Source organism: Malus domestica, chromosome 09 (genome assembly GCF_042453785.1).
Source record: "Malus domestica chromosome 09, GDT2T_hap1".
Lineage (NCBI taxonomy): Eukaryota > Viridiplantae > Streptophyta > Magnoliopsida > Rosales > Rosaceae > Malus > Malus domestica.
In genome coordinates this window covers 17804964-17827283 of record NC_091669.1, presented here as the reverse complement: position 1 = coordinate 17827283, position 22320 = coordinate 17804964, and the positions used below count along the sequence as shown (strand labels likewise).

Here is a 22320-nt window from a genome sequence, read left to right as displayed (position 1 = left end):
AAAAATGATGCAAGCAAAGAAAGGGGAGGGATATAAACATTGGTATTCTTACTTTCACTTTTGATCTTGTATGATGCATGTAAAGAGAGAGAAGGGATATTGGTATTATTACTTTCACTCTTGATCTTGTATGTTGTTATGAGATTACAAACATCTCTCTGTACATAAACGTTTTGATCCAACACAACTTTACATGAAGAAAAAACTTCTCTCCCAAAGACTAAATATCACAACACTTATCTCTATCTTAGGTTTACCTTAAATTATATGAGTTACCCAATTCTTTCCGATCATAAACACCAAACAAAAAGCCCAAATTAAATAACTCATAAAAAAGTATAATATGTTTACTTAATTGAAATGAAGACGACAAGAAATCCGATTTAAGTATCATAAAAACTAAAACACACATCCCTTAAAATTAAAATCCTTCCATTTTTGTGCGCGAAATGAAGGAGAAGTTTGTTCATGTTGTCAGGTTTGCTTTTTGGAGGGTGCAGCAGAACCCCCTGTACACCAAAACAGCTTAGAAAAGAAATAATATTTGCCAAAACAAATCCTGGTATATGTAATTTGGATCAAATTAATCCTTTCAAAATTTTATTTCGACAATTGCCAACAACGGCGAATAGCTCGGAAGCCGTGAGTAGTCATGCGATTCAAAAAATTACAGCCAGCAGGAGGCATCCTCTCATTTTGCTTGGAACCTGCTGCTAATTGAGTCGTAACCGGGTACATGTACAACTGCCACACAACACACGAGGGCTTAATTTCTCACCCTTTAATCAATGTACCACCGGACGCAATATATGAGATCAAAGTGTAAGCAATTGGAAATTACCATTGCCATATGTTGCCATTGTTAGCGGTGAAGAAATAATCTTCTGCGCGATTGTAGTAATATCTTTCAAGCTCACTTCTTCTACCGTCTTCAAGAAGTGCTCCACAGGTTTCCTGCAATGGTAAACAGTAACATATTCCTTAGCAAGTCGCAACAAATGCTGTAAAAGCCTACCAAATAGATCAAACGGAACAGATATTGAATTACCTCTCTCCGTATGTCAAAACCTGCCTTCCTATATCCTCTGATGCAATCATCTGCAAAATGGAAAACAAAACCCATTAAGAATGACCAACCTCAACAACAAATATTAAAATAACGACAAACTAGTGCATTGGGGAACCACTGCACCATAATCATGTGTGTACGAGAGAGGTCATACTCTAGATTCTAGATTCATTAAAACTGCCGCCTTTGTGGACTCCTTGGCACGTTTAAGCTGTACATCCGTAACTGCGAGCAAAGAAGAAATAAAGGCACCATGAGAAACATAAGTCCTTCATTCTGAAACAAGAAGTGAGAAATACGAAGAGCAAACCTTGTCCAGGTGTTGCAATTGTAAGTAATTCTTGTGCTGCTATATCAACTGCTTTTGATGCAAATTCAGAGCCCTACATTCAAAAGTAGCGCCAAAAGAAATCATTTTTCAAATAATAACATTCATACTTTAATTATTTACCAAACAGACTCATCAAGCCAACTGATGATTCATATTCAATGAAGGCATACACAAAACCCCATCCTGATGCATGTGTTGTGCACTAGAGAGACCAACTTCATAAAACTAGTTCCAATTACCAAAATTGAAATTATAATCTCAAGTTAAATGCACAAGAAAACAGAACACGTTGTTCCAACAGAAAATATATATCGCCAGTCTTCATATTAAAATATGAAATCAGGCAGAAGCCATATCAAGAAATCTATCTTCTGTCCTAGTCATACACACCAACATGCAGCGATGCTCACCCCAGAAATCAACATTAACTACAATCATAGAAAACTCAAGGTTGAGCCTTACAGTGCTAGCATAAATACCAAACAACCCAGAATCATTAAAGATGCTGTTGAATGCAGAAAAGGATTGGATCTCTGGATACTGATTCAAGACGCGGAGATCTGTTGTCAAATGAACATAATGATTGTTACATAAAAATTTTAAAAAAATGTCCAACCAAACAAGAATAATAGTCAAGCACTCCAGTAATTAGCAACAAACTAGAAACCTAGGCAAAACTTACATAGCCTTGAGTGCATCCCCTTTCCGGGGCCCCCAGCGGAGAAAGATCCACCACCTCCCATAAGCAACTGCAAATACAGAATTGTTTTCATCACTCATCTAGACATGACATTTTGAATGTTTATTATGATGACCTACCAATAAGTAACACCCAGATGATTCTACAAATTTCTGTAATATTATGTTAAGCATTCCGAGAGTAAGTGTGGAACCTGGAGAACTGTCAAAAGAATGGCTTGCTTCTCCTCGCGCCAGCCACCGGGAGCCTCAAAAGCAAGAGCTACGTGTGTTTCCTGGACGATGAGGAGTATAGCAGATAGCATGTTAGTAACAAAATTAAATAATTTACGTGAAAATTTCGTACATTTTTGTATCAGACAATGAGGAGAATACGAAGGAAAGGAGAAACAACTTTTGAATGGATAAAAATACGAACCGGTGTATCAGCTTGATAACGGTACTCTCCTCCAACATATTTGGATAGTGGCTCCTCATAGCGAGGCACACTCGGTAGGTCAGAGAGAAGAGGTTCAGCAATGGATACAATCTCCTGATGATCAACCCCAGATGCTGCAAGAACTATACGAGGAGCAGTATAATTTTCCTGAAATTCCCATGTCAGCAACCAGTCAGTAGCCACACCAGACCAGACATAACTAGGAAATAAGGATAGAACAAGGTTAAAAGATAGTTAACAAAAAAACTAAGTTATTCATTTGAATAAATAACAACTACACTGCATGCAGTATTGAATTTTAGGATAAGGGATAAGCATGAGTACGCAGTATTTATAAGTTTATGATCTTACAGCAATGAACTGCTCCAAGATGCTGCCATTCAATCTGTTCAGTGATGCTTCAGAAGCCAAAAGAGGATTAGCCAATGCACCAGAATAACCAGCAGAATGAATTGCCTCCAACAGTAAGCCCTGGGGATTCTTTGAGAGTTCTCCAATCTCTGCCCGCACTTTTTTGAGCTGTATAAAGATTAAGTGAACTGAAATAAGAACGACGGAACAATTACAGAAATTGACAACAAATCGCCATGTATGAATACCCAAACTACAAAACTTCTTTGATCGCATTTGCAGACATAAATAGACATGTAAAGACAATTACTTTTAAGAAGTTCATCAATAATTTCACTGTGAGCTGAAACTTTTCCTCTGCTAAACCTCCCAAATTCAATCAAACTTATCTCTTTCAAGTGCGCAAACTTATTCTCAGCAAAGGACTATGTCAAAAAGTCCTGGTTTTTTTTTTTTTTTTTTTCAAACTGGAAATACTAAATTAAACGGAAGACAACCTCTACCACCCCAACTCCTCCCATCTTACCAAAGAGGGAGATTTTAATAACTAACTATAGAAAGGTATATGAATGCAACAGATTTTTTGCCCAAAGAATCCTAAATGGATGTCTAGTAACTTTGACAGAATATTTAAGAAACAGAAACTTTACCTCTTCATTGACTTCCCATTCCAAGAAGGCAGGATTCCTCACAGAGTCAACAAGCAGTTCCACCATCTGGGGAACATAGGTCTTGATGGCATCAAAAGTATATCCCATTTGCTCCCTAGAGGCACTGGCTCCTATGTGACCACCGATTGCTTCCACTTCTCTCACAATGCGTAAGTGGCTCCGGTTGGTTGTACTCTTAAAAGCCAATCGTTCTAGCAAGTGTGAGGCACCACTGGATACTGGTGTCTCGTATATGGAACCAGAATCCACATATATTCCAATGGACGCTGCAGGACTCTGAATACTCAACACAAAAAGAACCAAAATTAATCAACAAGACTGAGCGGTAAAATGAGAAGGCTGTACAAGAAAAGAAAAGTTTAGCTACACTGTATTACATACCGTTGAAGTTTCAGAAGCTATTTTGACACCATTAGAAAGAGTTGTAATCTGAGTTTTGCTTGGTTCAACATAATCAGGTACTGGAGGAGGGAGGTTAACACCTGGGAGCTGGGTTTCCAACGGAGGAAGAGCACTTGAGCTCTCCCCGGTCAGCCAACTAAAGAGACCGCCTGAGGATGGCTTCGATACAGCTGCACTTGTTGCAAACCGGGTGGCCCCCAAATTTCCACGGCCCTGCTCGGACACATTCACGTCAGGGAACAGTCAACGACACTATCACTATGTATAAAAATTAAGAACAACGGCATTTCGCATCCAGCAACAACCCTAAATTGCTCCTTACAAATTATACTCAGAAAATCTAACTCTACGATATTTATCAATCAAATTAAAAATAGACAATATCATATATGCCCAACAAAAACCAAATACTAGAAACTCAATTCCTCATTTTAATCAAGAAAAATACACATAAATCACGAGGACCGTATTTTCCATTTTATTCGCATCAATCAATACACAAAAATGCTATAAATTCGCATCAATCAATAAAATAATACCCAAATTTCGTCATACAATCGTTGAAAAATCCAGGAAACAAAAACCTAGAAAAGATAAACGCAGATCTCACAGCACAAATCCCATTTGGTTTACAATGCATCGGAAACGGAGCAGAATATTAGGGTTTGGGAGGCGGCAGTTTGGGACTGACCTTGAGGGACCTGAGTCGGGAGGCTGCCTTGTACATGGCGATGGAGCTCAAGATTGAATGAAGCCCTAGAAAATAAATTGGGGAATTTTGCAGCCTCTGTTCCTCTTAAAGGTCTGAGCTTTTTCAGGGCGAACAACGAGAGAGAGAGAGAGAGAGTGGCTGTTGAAATAAAACAGTTAAAAAGAGATGTAGTTTCCGAGACCTGAACCTGTCTACAGATAGTGTTGGGCTTCGGTTACTGTGCCGGTGAAGGCCCAAAAGTATTACGTAGTGACATAACCGTTTGGACCTTTCAAGTTCCAAGCCCAATTTGTGGGTTTTTTTTTTTTTTTTTTTTTTTTTAGTCGACCTTCAAGATAGGGCTAAAAGTGGTTCTGAAAATAAAAAATGATTTTGCTTTTTGATTGAAAAACTTTAAAATGTTTATGAGTCGTAGAAGTGCTTTTTAAAGCATCGCCAACCGACATGAAACTGCCAAGGCAAAAAGGGAAAATCTTGCTCTAGCCCATAACAAAAATTTGAGCAATTGATGGGCCTATAGCGGATGGATTGCTCAACCAGGCAATCTTTTCACGACCCTACGCCCGAGTGTCAGTGACAGGAGGAGAGGAGGAGGAGGCAATGGGCTTGGGTGAAGCGAAGAACTTGACTTGTCTGACCTTAGGATTACTGACTGTGCGGGGAGTCCAGCAAGAGAGTTGGTAATTTTGGGGTGCGTGTGTGGAGTGGGGGTGGGTTTGGATTGTTAGATTTCGTCGGTGAGGGGTGGCAGAAGACGGGAAGCAACAGAGAAAGGAGAAGGAGAGAGAGAAAGGGGGGAGGAGGAAAGAGAAATAATAATATTATTTTTTAAGAAAACTAATGAAAAGGGTTTGAAAATTTTGAATTTTAAGGATAATGACAAAATAAAAGGTAAAGTGAATAGTATTAAGATTGACTTTTTAGCGTAAAAATGTGGTTTTTCATTAAAGTGAATAGCACCAGTAGTTTTTCGTTAAAGTTCCTTATTTTTTATCAAATTTTTAATAGCAATTGTTAGCAACTCATTTTACGAAAGATATATTGGAGCAGTTACTATTCACTAAAGCAATGATTATCTATTGCCCAATTGCCTTGAGGGGTGAAACTGCTCTCAGAGAAGCACTGGAACTTTTAGTAAATAAAAAAAAATTATACATGTTTATAATGAGCTAATTTTACCAAAATAAGTGCTTTACGAGTGGAAAAGTGCATTATACACAAGTGTTCACAAACAACTTTTTTTTTTTTTTGGCAAGGAGAATGCATTTCATTAAACCTTACATCAAACCTAAGTTGAAGCCCAAAGTACGAAAAACCCAAACATCAAACCTCACATCCAAACAACCGTTGTAATTGCTGCAAAAAACGTTGCTATGTTGTAATAAGTCAAAAGGCAAGGAAATGAGCGGTCATGCAAAAATGAGAACATGGTCAGTGTCACACACATAAGCAAATGACCAAGTCGATACAATATCATCCTAAGTTCGTTAAAACAAGAGAACCAAAATCACTACCCAAAATATAACTGCAAATATTTGTTTTCCAACAGTAGGAGATTGAAGAAATAAGACAATACCTAACTTTGCATGGTTGATTGGATTGGAATATTTTTCTTTTTCCCTCGCTTGTTCTTCTAATAGCCTTCATGCACGCGCTCACGTGCATGCAGAAGACAGTTTTTGAATCACAGCGTGCTACGCGTGACTTACACGTTTTAAATGTATTTATATGCGTGAAATTACAAAAGGAAAGTCAGATATTTGAAGTAAATGAATAATCTTAGATCATGCTAGAAATCGATCTTTCAATTTCCATCTACATTCTATTGAATTTACATTAAGAATAGAGAACATAATATTTAATAAACAATTGATTGAATCACATTATTGCTAGCCCATTGTGAGGCTAAGCCCACCTCATCCCTCTTAGTAGAGATAATATCATTTGTTCAAAAAAAAAAACAATCATTTGACAACTAATTTAAACACATTATTATGCGCATGCGAAAGACATTTTTTATAACCGGTATTACACACTTTTTAAGATGTTTTGAAAGTGTTTAAAAATAGAGAAAATAATATTTAATGAATAACGGATTGAATCACATTATTGTTAGCCTATTGTGAGATACTAATTTAAAAAAAAAAAAAAACTGTACAAAAAAATTAATTATTAAAAACACTATTAAAATGATAAAAATATCCCTGCATTATTGGGTGCATTATTTTAGATTTCTGTTAAAAAAATTTGTTCAAAATTTTGTAGTGAAGTTTGTGACCCCAAAAAAGATTGTTAGCTTTATATATAAAAAGTCATCTAAAGTCAACTTAAACCCATGCGGGCTCCAACAACGTCATACATCACAATAATTTGCCTTCCCGACTTCTTTAGTGACTTTCATTAGTTTATTTATTTGATAGAACAAATCAAATTGAAAAGTTACTTAATACTATGATTTAGATGTATTTTTATTATTTTTAAGTGAGATGTTTTAGGTTCGATTATTGCGAAATGTGAATTTGAACTACATTATTGTTCATCAATTTTTAAGCTTAAACTCACTCCTCCACTCTTAATCTAGTTAATATTGTTTGTTCTTAAATAAAAATCTGAATCGAAAGGCGTGACACATGAAGCGACGGAACAGCCATCAGGCATGCATCTCGACGTCACCAGTTAGCACTATACCAGCGTGAATAATGAATGAAGGCATCAAAACTGTTTAGAAATTGACATTATTGATTTTGATAAACAATGGATAAAATGCACTAGGGTCATGTTTACTTACATAAAGATACTAAAAGGAAGGAGGGATTTAAAAAAAGATAAATGACTTTTATACACTTTCTTTATATAAATATATCATGATTAAACATGACGTATTTAAAGCATCACCAAATAAGATGTTAATTTATTTATTTTAAACTAAAAGCTACTTTTTTTTTATTTTCTAAATTTGGTCTTCAATTTTTTGTTTTCAGTTAAAATTGAAAACTAAAAGTAAGTATCAAACAAATTTTCAAGCAGATGACACTTTACCACAATGTCGGAAAACAATAATGTCTATGCACTCTAGTACCGATTCGATCCTGTTGATTCTACTTCCTCCTAACATTTGACAATTTAACTCAATAATGCTATCGTTTATTAAAAAAAATATAAATACTAAAAATAAAATAGTTATTAAATAGCCTATAAATATTTCAATCTGAAGAGCCAAAATTTCCACGATATATTACATGCCAAAATTGTCACAGCCCGTCCCGGAATTTCATATTCGAGGATGTGAACTTACGAATTTGTCCTTGGTCGTCAAGTGGTGACTTACATGTGACTTATTTAAGTTGGATTAATTTTGTAATATTGTTAAAGTTTGACCTAAAGTGAACTAAGGACTTAAAGAATTTTTGGCTTGTGGTTTGAATTGGTTGGACCACACACACACAGAGGACACACGTACACACTCACCCCGTACTCTCTATCTCTCATCCCTCTCAGTTATCTCTCTCTCTCTCTCTCACTCTTTCGAACTTGTACGGACAAGGAACTAAACCCCTCAAAACTTCGCAGATCGACGTCAAAAAGGTGAGTTCCTTCATCCTTACAACCTCCTGAATTGATTGGTACTACTTTTAGAACTGGAAACCCTCGAAATCACGTCGAAACCGTAACCCCGTTTGATATCACTGTTCACGAACTTCGTAATGGTTGGTTTTTAGGACAATCCAAGCTCACAGTGAGCTCTAGGAGGTTCCCACAAAGCTTGGGGACGTTCGTTTGGAAGTTTTGGACGTTGGGAAGCCCTAGTTTGAAGGTGGCCGGTTTTGGTGAAATTATTCCGACGAGTTTTCGAAGGATTTGGAAGTTTTAAAAGGTATAGCCTTCTTCCTCTTGAAATTTGTGAAGTTTTGGTGAAAATTTCGTGGAAAATGGTGCAAAATCGAGCGAGAAAAGGGCGATTGCAGGTCTGCCCAGTTTCCGGCGCTGGCGAGATTTTCCGGCATCTGGAGGTAGAGGATGACGCGCATGGGGGTGCGTAGCACCGTGCCTCTCCCGGCGCGTGGGGGAGCGTGCGACGTTGAAATATTATTCTAAAAATATCTTGACGTCCGTGACGTCGAGTAGGTCACTGTGGTATATTCATATACCCAAATTGAGCATCGTATGAGAAGTTATTACATATTGTTAGTTATGTGCTTTAAACTAACTTTTTTATAGTTGTTTCGCATTTAGGTGAGACCTATCCCGAGGACGAGCGCATTCAAGGGCGTCACGAAGGTTACGACCCTTCGACTTACCAGTGAGTGGGCAGTTATTTTCTGTATATACCTATATACTACTGATTTTTCCCAGAAATTGAATTTAAATGAAAGTATGTTTTAAAATGTCATGCATGCATATTATATGAAATATATGAACTAGTATTTGATGCATATATGTTAAATGGTGATGTGGACGCACATGTGAGTATCAGGTCAGTTTTATGTTGTTCATGTGATTTATTGTTTGATGTGATTTATGTTGAGAGCTCATAACCTGCACCCCCGGTGTTAGTGCTTATATTATTCACCTCGCACCACACGTTCACCTTGGATCCAAGTAGGTGTATGTCGTACAGACCATTAGAGGTGGTTCCGACTTGTAGGTGACTTTAGATTATTATACAGTTGTTGATGAGATAAGCACTAGAGCGTATTATTACACCATTCTTGTCGTACAGACTAATACAAGTAGTTCCGACTTGTGTGCAGAGTAGTGCCGTACATGTCACAATTGGTGACTCCGGCTGGATTGGATATTAAGCTATAGAATTAGCCGTACAGGACAGCTGCAGAGTCTCCGGTTGATTCCTTATTTCACCTGTTATATTGTTACATCCTTATTATGTTTTGAAGCATAGCATGTCATATTTTTCCTAAAAAGTGTTAAAGACTTGTGATTTGAGTTATTTGCTGTTATATATGGTTATATATATACTATTTTCTGGGAAAGTATACAAGTTTTACAGCGAGGGGTTAGAAGTGTTGTTAAATGAAATATTTTCGAAAAACTTTGTTTTACTGACACACTCAATCTTGTTTTGCGCCCCTCCAGGTTCTAGTTAGCAGTGTTGGTGGCTCACGAGGATTTCCACGGCGTTCTGACAGACTACTTAAATGTAGGACTCACCTTCGGGTGTTGTAAATTAGTAATGGTCCTACTTGACTGCACCTAGTGCTTATGCTTTGATTATGTGTGTTTCAAACTTAAACTCACTCTAGCATGTTAGTTGGATATTAATGCTAGTAGTTGGTTTTTATTCCTTCATATTTCTTTTACCTTTTTGCTTCCGCGTCGCACTTTTGGTTACGTCACACCCACGTGACGGCCAGCACGCCTTGATTTTAGGGTCGGGGTGTGTCAAAAATGATAATTAGGCAGATGAGCTGCAACCTCATGCATGTGATTTCGTAACCTCATAATCCTAAAAATTAATTTATTATTCGACCGTGAATTGTATATTGGCCAAGTGTTAACTTCACCACCTTATTTTATTTTTCTGACATAATTAGCAATCTTATTCTCTCAAACTTAATGGTTTAAGAAAATAGGGAAGTATTATTGTCATTCTAAAAATTTCATTCAACACTCCTCACAAGTGTATTTTTCTTTCCTAATATAGAAAGTTTGGAGTGTAGAATGATATTTTTGGAGTGCTAATAACAATTCCCAGAAAATAAGAGTCAATCATTATTCGACCTTAGTTTAACGATAAGTTTATTATTATATATATTTTTTTGCCGTTAGATTAAGATCAACAGTGAGTAACGAAAATTTCTACTTTCCCTTTCACCGTTGGATTAATATCAACCAGTGAGTGATGAAAATTTCTTAGATCATAGAGTTTAGCAGAATAGGACTTTTAGTGTTAGTTCTTGAATTTCAATTCATACACAATTTCAAATTAAAACAATTTAAATAAAAACCGTAGTATAACCGATTACATAAATAATTTCAATAAAAGATACTAAGAGCAATTCCACCCCTAAGGACTTTGCGCCAGCACCCAGCGCATTTATCCACTCAAATGAACAGTAACATACTCCAATGAACATTAATAGGCCAATGCATCTCCACCCCTAAAAAAATGCGCTGGCACCTAGTGAAAAAATACGCTGGCACAAACGATCTCCATCCCTACAAAATGCGCTGGCACCCAGCCCATTTAAGATATTTTTAAATTTTGTCTAAAAGAATAAAAAAATAAAATAGTTTTAATTTCGGATAGGATTTTTAACCAATCTCGTCACGCCACATGTCATTATCTGAACGTACTATTTTGTGAATAGATTTCCGCTAAGATTTTCAACCAATCTCGACACGCCACGTGTCACTTCCGTTTTACAATAATTTAGCCAAGATTTCGATAAGATTTTCAACCAATCACGTCATGCCACGTGTCATTATCTGAACGTACTATTTTGTGGATAGATTTCTGATAATATTTTCGACCAATCCCGACATGCCACGTGTCACTTCCGGTTTACAATAATTTAGCTAAGATTTCGATAAGATTTTCAACCAATCACGTAGTACCACGTGGCATTGTCCAGAACCTCATCCTTTTTTTTTTTTGTCCATATAAACCCTACATCCCTACATCCATCCTCACACCAAGCTCAATCCTTCTTTTTAGCTCAGAATCCTTGTTCATCGTTTTCAAATCTTAAGTTCTTATTACAATGTCTTCTTCAAGAAGGGTGTATAAACAGTTGCAGGAGCAACAACAAAGGTTGTTGGCACAACAGGCAGAATTGGCCAATCTCGAGGAAGGTGGAAGTGGAGGTGGAGATGAGGCTTTCTTCATGGAGGAGGATGAGGATGATCACCATAGAAGGCAGAAGGCCTCACATTCCCGCCGTGTCATGGAAGCCGTGGGTCAGATAGCCAAACCAAGACGTGTTGCAAACCTCGATAGAAAAAGGGAAAAACGAGGTAAAAATCTATTGGAAGATTATTTTATTCCCAATAGCATATTTCCTGATCATATTTTTAGACGGCGTTTTAGAATGCAACGAAATTTGTTCAACAAAATCATGAGTGATATTTGCAACCATGATTCATACTTTGTGCAAAAAGAGGATGCTTTTCATGTTCTAGGTCTCATTCCCGAGCAAAAAATTACGGCATCCTTGCGAATGCTTGCATATGGAGCATCTGCAGATCAAGTGGATGAGATCGCGAGGATGGGAAAAACAACTGTTTTGGAGTCCCTGATGCGTTTTTGCTCTGCAATTGAAGCCCTCTACACCAATGAGTACCTCCGGACACCCACGCCAAGGGACATGCGAAGGCTTCTGAGGAAGGGTGAGATGCGAGGCTTCCCTAGCATGATTGGAAGCATGGACTGCATGCACTGGACTTGGAAAAACTGTCCAAGTGCGTGGCAAGGAGCATATGGCAACAGAAAAGGAGCCAAAAGCATCATTTTGGAAGCGGTGGCTTCATTTGATACATGGATTTGGCATGCTTTTTTTGGTGTTCCAGGAGCTCAGAATGACTTAAATGTCCTTGCCCAATCCCCAGTGTTCGACGAACTGCTGCAAGGAAACTCGCCGAGATGCACATATACCATTAATGGTACCCAATACGAGGGATCATACTACCTTGCAGATGGCATTTACCCAAGGTGGTCAACATTTGTCAAAACAGTGCCACATCCACAGACTGAAAAGGAAAAACACTTTGCAAAATGTCAAGAAGGGTGTAGGAAGGATGTCGAGCGTTGTTTTGGTATCCTGCAAGCTCGTTGGGCGATTATCAGGGCTGCAACTAGAATGTTTGATGTCGAGGCTCTTCGATCCATCATGATGACATGTATTATTCTCCACAACATGATTGTTGAAGATGAGTATGATTATGATGGCGTCGATGAATATGAGCCGGATCCGATGAACAACTCAAGAACACGTATCTATTGTGCTCATGATGGGACCGAAGATCCAGTGCAACACGAGCCGTTGGAACGCGATGGACGTTACAATGAATTGATCGTTCAACGTTACACTAATGTGCAAGAGCCATACTGGCACGTAACCCGCCAGAATGACTTGATTGAGCACCAGTGGGGATTGCATGAAGGCGAAGATAATTAGAATGAGGCTTGTGGTTGAAGAATAAATTGTATTTTTTTAAAGTTTATGTAATTCTATGTAGTGTGTTTTGTTTTTAAGTTTATTTAGTGAGTTTATGTAATTCTATGTATTTGGTGAGTTTATGTAATTCTATGTATTTGGTGAGTTTATGTAATTCTATGTAGTGTGTTTTGTTTTTAAGTTTATTTGGTGAGTTTATGTAATTCTATTTATTCTATGTAGTGTGTTTTGTTTTTAAGTTTATTTGGTGAGTTTATGTAATTCTATTTATTTGGTGAGTTTATGTAATTCTATGTAGTGTGTTTTGTTTTTAAATTTATTTGGTGAGTTTATGTAATTCTATTTATTTGGTGAGTTTATGTAATTCTATGTAGTGTGTTTTGTTTTTAAATTTATTTGGTGAGTTTATGTAATCTTATTTCATGTGTTTAAATAAAGTACAAAATAAATAAAGTTTTAAAAATAAATAAGAAATAACATAAAAATTACATAAGAAATTAAATAAAGTTCAAACCTAAAAAAAGAAAAAAACATAAGAAATTACATAAGAAATTAAATAAAGTTCAAAAGAAAAAAGAAAGAAAAAACATAAAAAATACATAAAAATTATACAAAGTCTCTCGAGTTAGGATATGTGAAGCGAGGATCTTGGTTGTCACAAAAGTTGCTAGAACCCCCTTGACTTGTTTCCGCATCTCTTGCACGCCTTCTTCGCATGACATCTCTTTTTTCCGATGTCCAAAAATATTTAGAATTCGGAGACAGTCCTACTAGAGACTTGCTCATAGTGTCACGATCTGCTTGAGCCATCCTTTCTTCTCGAAGCAATTCATTTTCTCGATGAAGTGCTTCTCTAACCAGCTCGTTCTCTCGATTAACTACTTCTCTTTGTCTCTCAGCCGCCGCATCACGGGCCTCAGTAGCTGCTAATATTGCTGCCATAGCAGCAACTTTTTCCTCATCTCTAACCTTTTCTCGTGCCATGTTCAGTTCACCTTGGCGAGTAAGTTCCTCCATATATTTAGTGTAGTCATTCTTGGAAGAACTACCTTTTTTCTTTGACGCCTTTTTACCTACGGGCCTGAGGGACTGACGAGTCGGTTGGGTCTCGGGCACTTGTTCAGGCATCCCTTCCGTGTCTTGAAATGTGTCGGCTTCTTGTTTGGCCATGTTTGGTTCTGGAGAACTATGTAGACCCATACCGTGCATGACAACTTCTGGACCAGTTGCGACAATTTTGTATTTAGGGCAATCTTTGACAATTTGCCAACATTCCCATCTAGTGAATGATTTGTTCCCGTTCTTTGAATTGTAGAATGCTTGAGCTTGTAGTGTCTATAAAAATGTGGGATAACATAGTGTTAAAAAATGCGGGTGTAACACAAATAAATAAATTCAAAATATTAATACGGGTGGAATGCATATAAATTACATAAAAATGACATAAGAAATTAAATAAAAATGACATAAGAAATTAAATAAAAATTACATAAGAAATAACATAAAAATTACATACGAAATTAAATAAATCAAAATATTAATGTGAGTGGAATGCATATAAATAAATAAAAATATTGTCACCTGATCCGCTAAACTTGTCCCACTACGGAGGTTACCGGAAGCATGAGAGATGGCGTTTTTCCAACAAGTAAAGGATGCGTTGAGTTTTTTCCAACGACCTTGAAGACCTTGACTAGTTCTGGCGTTTTCTCCATGTACATCACAAAACGCTTTCGTAATTTTACTCCACATTTCTCGCTTATCCATCTCATTACCCGTAATCGGATCATGAGTAGTGTGAACCCAACATTCACACAACGTAACATCTTCAATGAGCTTCCACGAAGATATTTTTTTCTCTTAAAGTGTAGAAAATATTGAAATGTAGATAGTATAGAAAGTGTAGAAAATATTGGAATGTGGTGTAAAGGTAGAAGATGAGGGTTAGGTATTTATAGGAAAAAAAATTAACATTTTTCAAAATTTTCTGTATTTTTTTAATAATTTTTAATGAATTTTAATATAGTTAATTAATCTGGACCGTTGGATTTGAAAAATATTCAAATCCAAGAGCTAGGGAGTTGCCACGTGGCCAACGGTCATATTTCTGACCATCGGGCCCTTTTTTTTTTTTTTTTTTTTTACTTTTTGTAAAAAAAACGTGGACCGTTGATCTTTGATCCGACGGTCTATTTTAAAAGTAAAATTTAAATTTTTTTTACCGTTGGAAATCCAACGGTCTAGAAAACTAGCCGTTGGAAATCCAACGGCAGAGAGGGAGCCACGTCACAAACTCGGGGGGTGGAACTAACAGCGCCTGCACGCGGGCCCGGCCTCTGAAAGCTTGTCAGGCACTCGCGCCACGGCTGCGTGAAGCGCACGCGCCAGGCTTCCTCCCCGGCTTCTGTCTCAGTCTCTTTTGGGCTGGGCTCTTGCCCAGCTCGGGCTGGGCTCTTGCCCAGCTCGGGCTGGGTACCAGTTCATTTCATGGGGTGGACTTGATTGACAGAGACCCGGCACGTTTTTTGGACTGAGGGCTGAGACATTTTGTCCCCGCTGGAATTGCTCTAAGAAAGAAAGTGGCTGACTTGGGTGGAACGCGTTTAACACCACCATGACATATCAAACCAATAACACAATAATACCCTCATCACAAAGATGTGCATTGTGTATTGACAAACCCATCCTTGTACGTAGAAATAATTCAATACATTCTCAAAAAATCTTTGAAGCTGTTCTAAATTCTCGCCCAAGAAATTCACATTTAAAAAATGAAATCAGAAAAGTAAATTTTCCAAGTCAATACGTGGGAGCTGTCCGATTAATCGTCATCAACGGCTACAAATACGCGGTGCAGTCTCTTGCCTTTTTAGTACTAGTCCCGAATCTGGAGATATGGCCAGCTCCGCTTCCATTTCTAGGCCCAGGTTCCGCTGCTTCGACCCTAGTAACTCTTACCCTGCGACTCCCGATCACCCTCGCTACTTCTCGTCTTCCCCTCCCACCTCCAGCCCCTCCACTCCCCGAGTGAACGGCCGCTCCAGTGGCAGCATGGCAATTTCCGACAACTCCGAGCTCAAAATCGCCACCGGCCCCGGTGGCTACGTCCTCGAAGATGTTCCTCACTTAGTTGATTACATCCCCGATCTCCCCGTAACTCTCTCTCTCCCCTACTTCTCTATTTCCTAAGGCTTTGTTTGGCTGATCGGTAAAAAGTTAATCGGAATATCAGTGTTACAGTGTTATATGCCACATACTTGCAGACTCTGATTTTTTTTTTTTAATTCGGAAAAAAAAAGAATTTAATAATTGTAGCTGCTAAAAACATGCGATCTTCTTCTGGTTGGTGTTTCGCATGTTCGGTGTTGTAGTGCCGGCTGCTTTTAGGTGGTGAGTGAAACGCAGCGTTTTGGGAGGACTGGATCCATCACGAAAAAGCTTTCGATTTGTTCTTTTGTTGTTTCTGGGACTTGTTTAAGTTGCGTTTTAAGTTTTAAGTAATCTGATTTCCATATAATTAGTTTCTTGAGCTTTTAGTTGTTTCTTCAGTAACCAGAATTGTGGTGGCTTTTCTTTTAATTTTTAATTGTTTTTGGTATTTTGCGCCCAGTGGATATGGTAAATTGTTACGACTAACATTATTTGTTTTAGATTTGATTCAATGAAAAAAAGTGATGACCTTTAGGGCCTGTTTGGAGTGCCTCTGGAAGAGTTAGAAGCGGTTTCTGCCAACCAGAAGTGCTTCTGATTACGTATGGAGAAAAACTTTCAAGTGTTTATGGGTTGTAGAAATGCTTTTTGGAGAAGCGGCTTTTCGTCAAGCACTTCCAACTGCTATTCGAGGAAGCACTTGGATTTGAAATGAATATTTCTGCGTGTTTTTAATAAAAGAACTTCTAGTAAAAGCGAGCAGAAGAGTCCCAAACAGTCCCTTAATTATCCATGAAAAACAAATTCTATAGTTTTTGTGTTTGTAACAATTGTGCTTTGCTAAGAGTGCTTTGAGGGGTGAATTAGTTCTCTGTAATTCTAACTGGATTGTTTTGCTGCAAGGGGAAACGAAATCTAACGCGCAGTTTTATATGTTTTATGGCATCTCGCAGACATATCCCAATCCATTACAAGACAATCCGTCCTATTCGGTTGTTAAGTAAGTTTGACTCTTTCAGCTCCTTTGCTTCACATTCACTGCAATTGTGTTTCGTTCGACTCATTTTGCTGTGATCTTACAATTCACAAAATTGATCTTGCTTTGGCCAGGCAGTATTTCGTTAATGCAGATGATACCGTTGCTCAAAAGGTGAGTAATATACAGTTCTTGCTCTACTAATAATGCATTTGTTTTTTGCTCAAATTCGTACTGATATGAACATTTCTATATGTTACAACTTCAGGTTCTCTAATTCTATAATGTTTTGCTTTGTATAGATTGTTGTTCATAAGGATAGTCCAAGGGGGACACACTTTCGACGCTCTGGACCACGTCAGAAGGTTTTACATTCCTAATATTTCCCCTGTATTTATCGTCCTTGTGTTATGTATTCCAGACAAATCACATGCAATTGGATATTTCTCAGGTGTATTTCGAGTCAAATGATGTGCATGCGTGCATTGTGACATGTGGTGGTCTCTGTCCAGGACTGAATACAGTTATTAGGGAAATAGTATGCGGTCTGTACCACATGTATGGTGTCAGAAGAATTCTCGGAATAGAGGTAAGGCATTTTGACATATACTCAAAAGACATTTTAAATCTCCATCTTCATATTGCAAAATAGGAGAATAAATTGTGTAAATGTGCATGAATAAAAAGTTAACCGAACCTTTTTTGTTCCCTTGCTTTCATTCTACATGAGGTAAATATAACAGACTATAATTTTATTGCAGCATAATGGTGGGTTTCTTTTAGGCCTGTTGGTGGATAATTTGGCCCTCAATTCAATGATAATCTTTATCATACAGTTGAACAATGTCATGAACTAAGGAAGTAATTTTCTCCATGTAGGGTGGATATAGAGGGTTTTATGCCAGAAATACAATCCCCTTAACACCGAAGGTTGTGAATGACATCCATAAACGAGGTGGCACCATCCTTGGAACCTCGCGAGGTGGGCATGTTACCTCAAAGATTGTGGACAGCATCCAGGACAGAGGAATTAATCAGGTTGATCTTGTCTTATGTTACTCTAGATTTTCAGATTTCATTTTATGTTGCCTTTTCTTTCTTCAAACAAATTCTGTGCATAGACTAACTATGTTTGTGCACGTCAGGTTTATGTAATTGGAGGAGATGGAACTCAGAAAGGAGCTTCGGTGATTTTTGAGGTAATTCCGTTTGATGGGGCCATACTAGCATTCATCTCCATTGCTACCCAGGCACAAGGAATTTGGAAGATTCAACAATCTTGAGAGTTTTGGGCAACAATATGGGATGAAATTATAAGTAAGTTGAGCCCAATATTTTGTTATTTACTTGCCATTATTCAATGCAGGAAATCAGGAGGCGTGGCCTCAAAGTAGTGGTGGCAGGAATTCCCAAAACCATCGATAATGACATTCCGGTACCCCTTATCCCGTGCATTGCTCGTCTTATGTATTTGATCTAAATCTAGCACACTCTTGGAAGCAGTGTCTTAATTTTGGGTTCCATAATTGCTTTTATTTAGGTTATAGACAGGTCTTTTGGTTTTGACACTGCTGTTGAGGAGGCTCAACGAGCCATTAATGCAGCTCATGTTGAAGCAGAAAGCGTTGAGAATGGTATTGGCTTCGTCAAGTTAATGGGCCGCTACAGTGGTAAAGTGTCATTCCTCTATAATCTTAGGAAGATAATGTGAAAATAGGCTTCCGATGTGATGTTATTATGTCACTTGATGCTATCTTATTTCTCCAGTTAATTTGATTCTCCCTGACCATGTGTAATAATTGTGCCCTCTGCGTTTTGACTAGATATCCTTTAGTATATATTGGGTCGTTGACGATGTGCATCCATTGACGAGACTAACTGTGGGGTAGAACAGTCACTGTTATGTAGTTCTTATTCTGATAATCTCTTGTCACGCAGGTTTCATAGCAATGTATGCTACTCTTGGTAGCCGAGACGTCGACTGCTGTCTGATTCCAGAGTCACCTTTTTATCTGGAAGGACCAGGCGGACTTTATGAATACATTGAAAGAAGACTGAAGGAGGATGGTCACCTGGTTATAGTAATGGCTGAAGGTGCAGGACAAGAGCTTCTTGCTGAAAGCATGAACCAACAGGATGCTTCTGGAAATAAGCTTCTCCAAGATGTTGGTCTCTGGTTATCTCAAAATATCAGGGTAAGATGCCAGCGTTATTTCTATGCCTGATGTTAGAAATCTTGTTAGCCCTGCCCTCATTAGTGTGGTTGTCTGTTTATTACACCTTTCGCTGTTGTAAGCATGTCCATTCTGGAATAGGGTTGGGATGTACGATAACCTTTTTTCCTTTTGATATTACTGCCCATTAGAAAACGAGGCGGGGGACTCAAGAAGACTCTGTCAAGCAGCCAAATGCTTTTAATCTTAAGCAAACAATGTAGTTACAAGCAATGTAGCCTACTTGTTTGATGACGTTGACATCATATGCTGTTGTTTATCCCTAACATTTTTAGGTGACTTGACCGTGGGTATGCCACTTCTTACCATTTGTATTGGTTTTGATTATGTTCTTGTAGGACCACTTCTCGAAACAGAGAAATATGGCTATAAATCTCAAATATATAGGTTTGTTATACTGAATCATTGCCTCTTTTCGGATTTTTAAGTATTACCCGTTTATTGTCTGATTCTACGGATGTTTGTCGTACAGCCTGATGGAACAACTTACATAACCTAACAACTGTTGTGCATTTCTTACAGATCCTACTTACATGATCCGTGCGATTCCAAGTAATGCATCTGATAATGTATATTGCACCCTCCTTGCTCACAGTGCCATTCATGGTGCGATGGCTGGATACACAGGCTTCACTGTCGGCCCTGTTAACGGGAGGCATGCTTACATTCCATTCCGTGTAAGTTAAAGTTACTCTTGGTTTAATTAGTTATCTCAGTAAAAGAAGGGAAGCATATGATTCAGAAGTGGGGAAACTCTGGCATGTTACATTCCCCTTTAAAAGCTAATAGGCAATACGATGAAGCAAGTGATACAAGAACGTAGGCAAAATATCGATGTTACATTATTGGGGATACCAGAGCACTTTCATTTTGGGATACTGCCATAAATTGCCATTCTTGGGATTGAGTTGTATGCTCAAGTTGATTGTTCTTTCATGCGCAGCGGGTGACCGAGAGGCAGAACAAGGTTGTGATCACTGACAGAATGTGGGCACGGTTACTGTCGTCAACCAATCAGCCGAGCTTCTTGGACCTGAAAGAGGTCGAAGCAATGAAGAAAGAGGAAAAGGAAGAGGAAACAAAAGCCCAACTGATAGTTGGGGAAAACCATACTGAAGCAACTTCAGTGTCTTTACCGAAGGAATAGGAAAAGGGTTCAACAAGCAGCTTGTTTCCGAAATCAAAGATCGTTGTGTTCTCGGCGTTCTTATTCGTTTTCGCTCCCTGTCTTCCTGTGTGATGTAATTCTTTAGAAGAGCACCCTAAATCCGGCGGTGTTTTGGGTTGTTCGATCGATATATTTAAATATATTTAAAAGGAGTCGGTAGTATATTCAAGAAACATTGCCAAGTTATGAGTTGCTGGCAGATTGGTTCCTCTCCACAACTTTTCCCAACTAAACATTCCATTCTCTTTTCAGAACGGTCTATCAAAATTTGAGGATTTTGGAACAATACGCTTTTTGTAGCCCAGTTTCGCCACTGTGTATACCCTTCTATCCATTCGAGTACAAACCGTCATCAAATATGTATTTGCTTGAAAGAGTTCACCTGTCTGAGTTTGGATGGCAAGCCAAGCGCCAAGATTAGGTCTTATTTGTACGATGTCAAATTCAAATCAAGCTAAAAGAAACAACTAATCATACGTAAGTGCCCAAAATATCCTAAATACGAAGCCAAGCTTCGCATATTTCAACTGAAAATCAGCATTACCATTTAGGAACCAGTAGTAAAATATATACTATGGAAATATGACACGAATGTTAAAATACCGTTGAAATGATTTGCCTAACATGAAAGAAACCATTTTTTTTTAAATTTTATTAAGAGGACAAGAATCAAAGGCATTAATGTTATTGTCTTTCATCATTAGTGTTACGGTTTAGAGGTGTAACAACCCGTCACTAGTTCTAGAATTTTATAAATTTTAAAGGTATGAAATTACGAAAATGCCCTGAGAGGCGAGGGTATTGACTTACGTTGACCAACGTATATCGAGACGTATGATTTATTCTTTTAGCATATCCTCGTAGTATTCATTGGTACGAACGTATAGGCGAAAGCCATTTGCGAGTCCGAATTATAACGGTATAATTACAGACGTTTGATTTTGGGTTATTAAAAGATTAGTTATAAATTATTTGAATTCCCATTTTGTGGGATGAGGACCAATTAAATTAAGGTACAAGGGATCAATCAAATAAAAGGGAACTAAGGACCAAGCAACCAATGAGAAAAGAGATTAAGGAGGGAAAGGAGGGAACCAATCTCCCCTCTTCCTTTTTTGAACCCGTGTACCCATATCACCCAACCCGTTCGGCCGGGGTTATTCCGGCCAATTTTCACCCATTTTCCGGCGATTCATGTCAAATTAACACTTAGGAAACACTCCATGACCTTTCCTCTACCAATTACAACCCAAAATTTATGGAGTTTGGCTTTGATTTGATGAAAACTGTACCCATGGGCATGATGAATCCGTGTCTTCGATCCTCCAAATCTGAAATGATTTTATCCAATTACTACCACCATTAGACTCTCCTTGAGGTCTAGAATAAAGCTCATTGATTGGAGCATCAAAGTTGCTTTGGAGTCGAATCAAGAACACCCAAATTCAAGGGTTTCCGACGGGTTTTGGAAACATTGAGGCTTTTCTTGGAAAAATTGGCTTTAGTTACAGGTATGAAAGTTGTTCCACTCATTGAGATCTTCATTCTTGTAAATTTTGGTAATTTTTGGAAATAGTTGGATTTTCTGGCGAGTAGGGGCGGCCGACCGCTACTCACGGTGGCATGTAGCCAGGGGACCGTCGATATTATTCTTAGGCTAAATTAGATGTCTTGAGTTCAGTTTTGGTGATTGAATATCATAGGTTGATCGTTTGGACCTAAATTCATTAAGATACGTTGGTAAAGCTATGAATCGACTATCCGACCGTTAGATCGTCACCAAATTTTAATACATTATAGTACATAATATTTAAGGACCATAGAAACTTATGGATTAGGAATCCGATGAATGGATCTTCCCGAATTGGATTTGTAAGTTCATAAAATAAAATGTTGACTGCCACTTGGTTTTTGGCAATTGGCGGAAATCAGACCGTTGGATCGTAATGAAGTTTTAGGATGTTGTTCTAGAAGCATAATGTG

The 22320-nt window shown here is 38.0% G+C and overlaps 3 protein-coding genes across 3 annotated transcripts; 2 read left to right on the top strand and 1 right to left on the bottom strand.

Moving 5' to 3' along the window:
- Positions 1-415: 415 nt before the first annotated feature.
- On the bottom strand, positions 416-4836 carry LOC103443729 (mitochondrial-processing peptidase subunit alpha). Its single transcript, XM_008382619.4, has 13 exons — positions 4654-4836; positions 3942-4175; positions 3540-3836; positions 2890-3057; positions 2518-2685; positions 2294-2374; positions 2083-2149; positions 1863-1960; positions 1380-1452; positions 1224-1294; positions 1049-1098; positions 842-954; positions 416-744 (listed from the first exon to the last, which is right to left on the bottom strand). The coding sequence occupies exons 1-13, from the start codon at positions 4687-4689 to the stop codon at positions 692-694; spliced, it is 1509 nt and encodes a 502-aa protein (XP_008380841.1). The 5' UTR covers positions 4690-4836; the 3' UTR covers positions 416-691.
- Positions 4837-12026: 7190 nt separating this feature from the next.
- On the top strand, positions 12027-12809 carry LOC139187808 (uncharacterized). Its single transcript, XM_070804405.1, has one exon. It carries the CDS (start codon positions 12027-12029, stop codon positions 12807-12809), a length of 783 nt encoding a protein of 260 aa, XP_070660506.1.
- A 2786-nt stretch (positions 12810-15595) lies between these two features.
- Positions 15596-20623, top strand: LOC103411637 (ATP-dependent 6-phosphofructokinase 6-like). Its single transcript, XM_070804723.1, has 13 exons — positions 15596-15962; positions 16913-16959; positions 17070-17109; positions 17238-17300; positions 17387-17524; positions 17815-17973; positions 18081-18134; positions 18302-18370; positions 18476-18605; positions 18874-19130; positions 19508-19556; positions 19692-19846; positions 20113-20623. The coding sequence occupies exons 1-13, from the start codon at positions 15705-15707 to the stop codon at positions 20314-20316; spliced, it is 1623 nt and encodes a 540-aa protein (XP_070660824.1). The 5' UTR covers positions 15596-15704; the 3' UTR covers positions 20317-20623.
- Positions 20624-22320: the final 1697 nt, after the last annotated feature.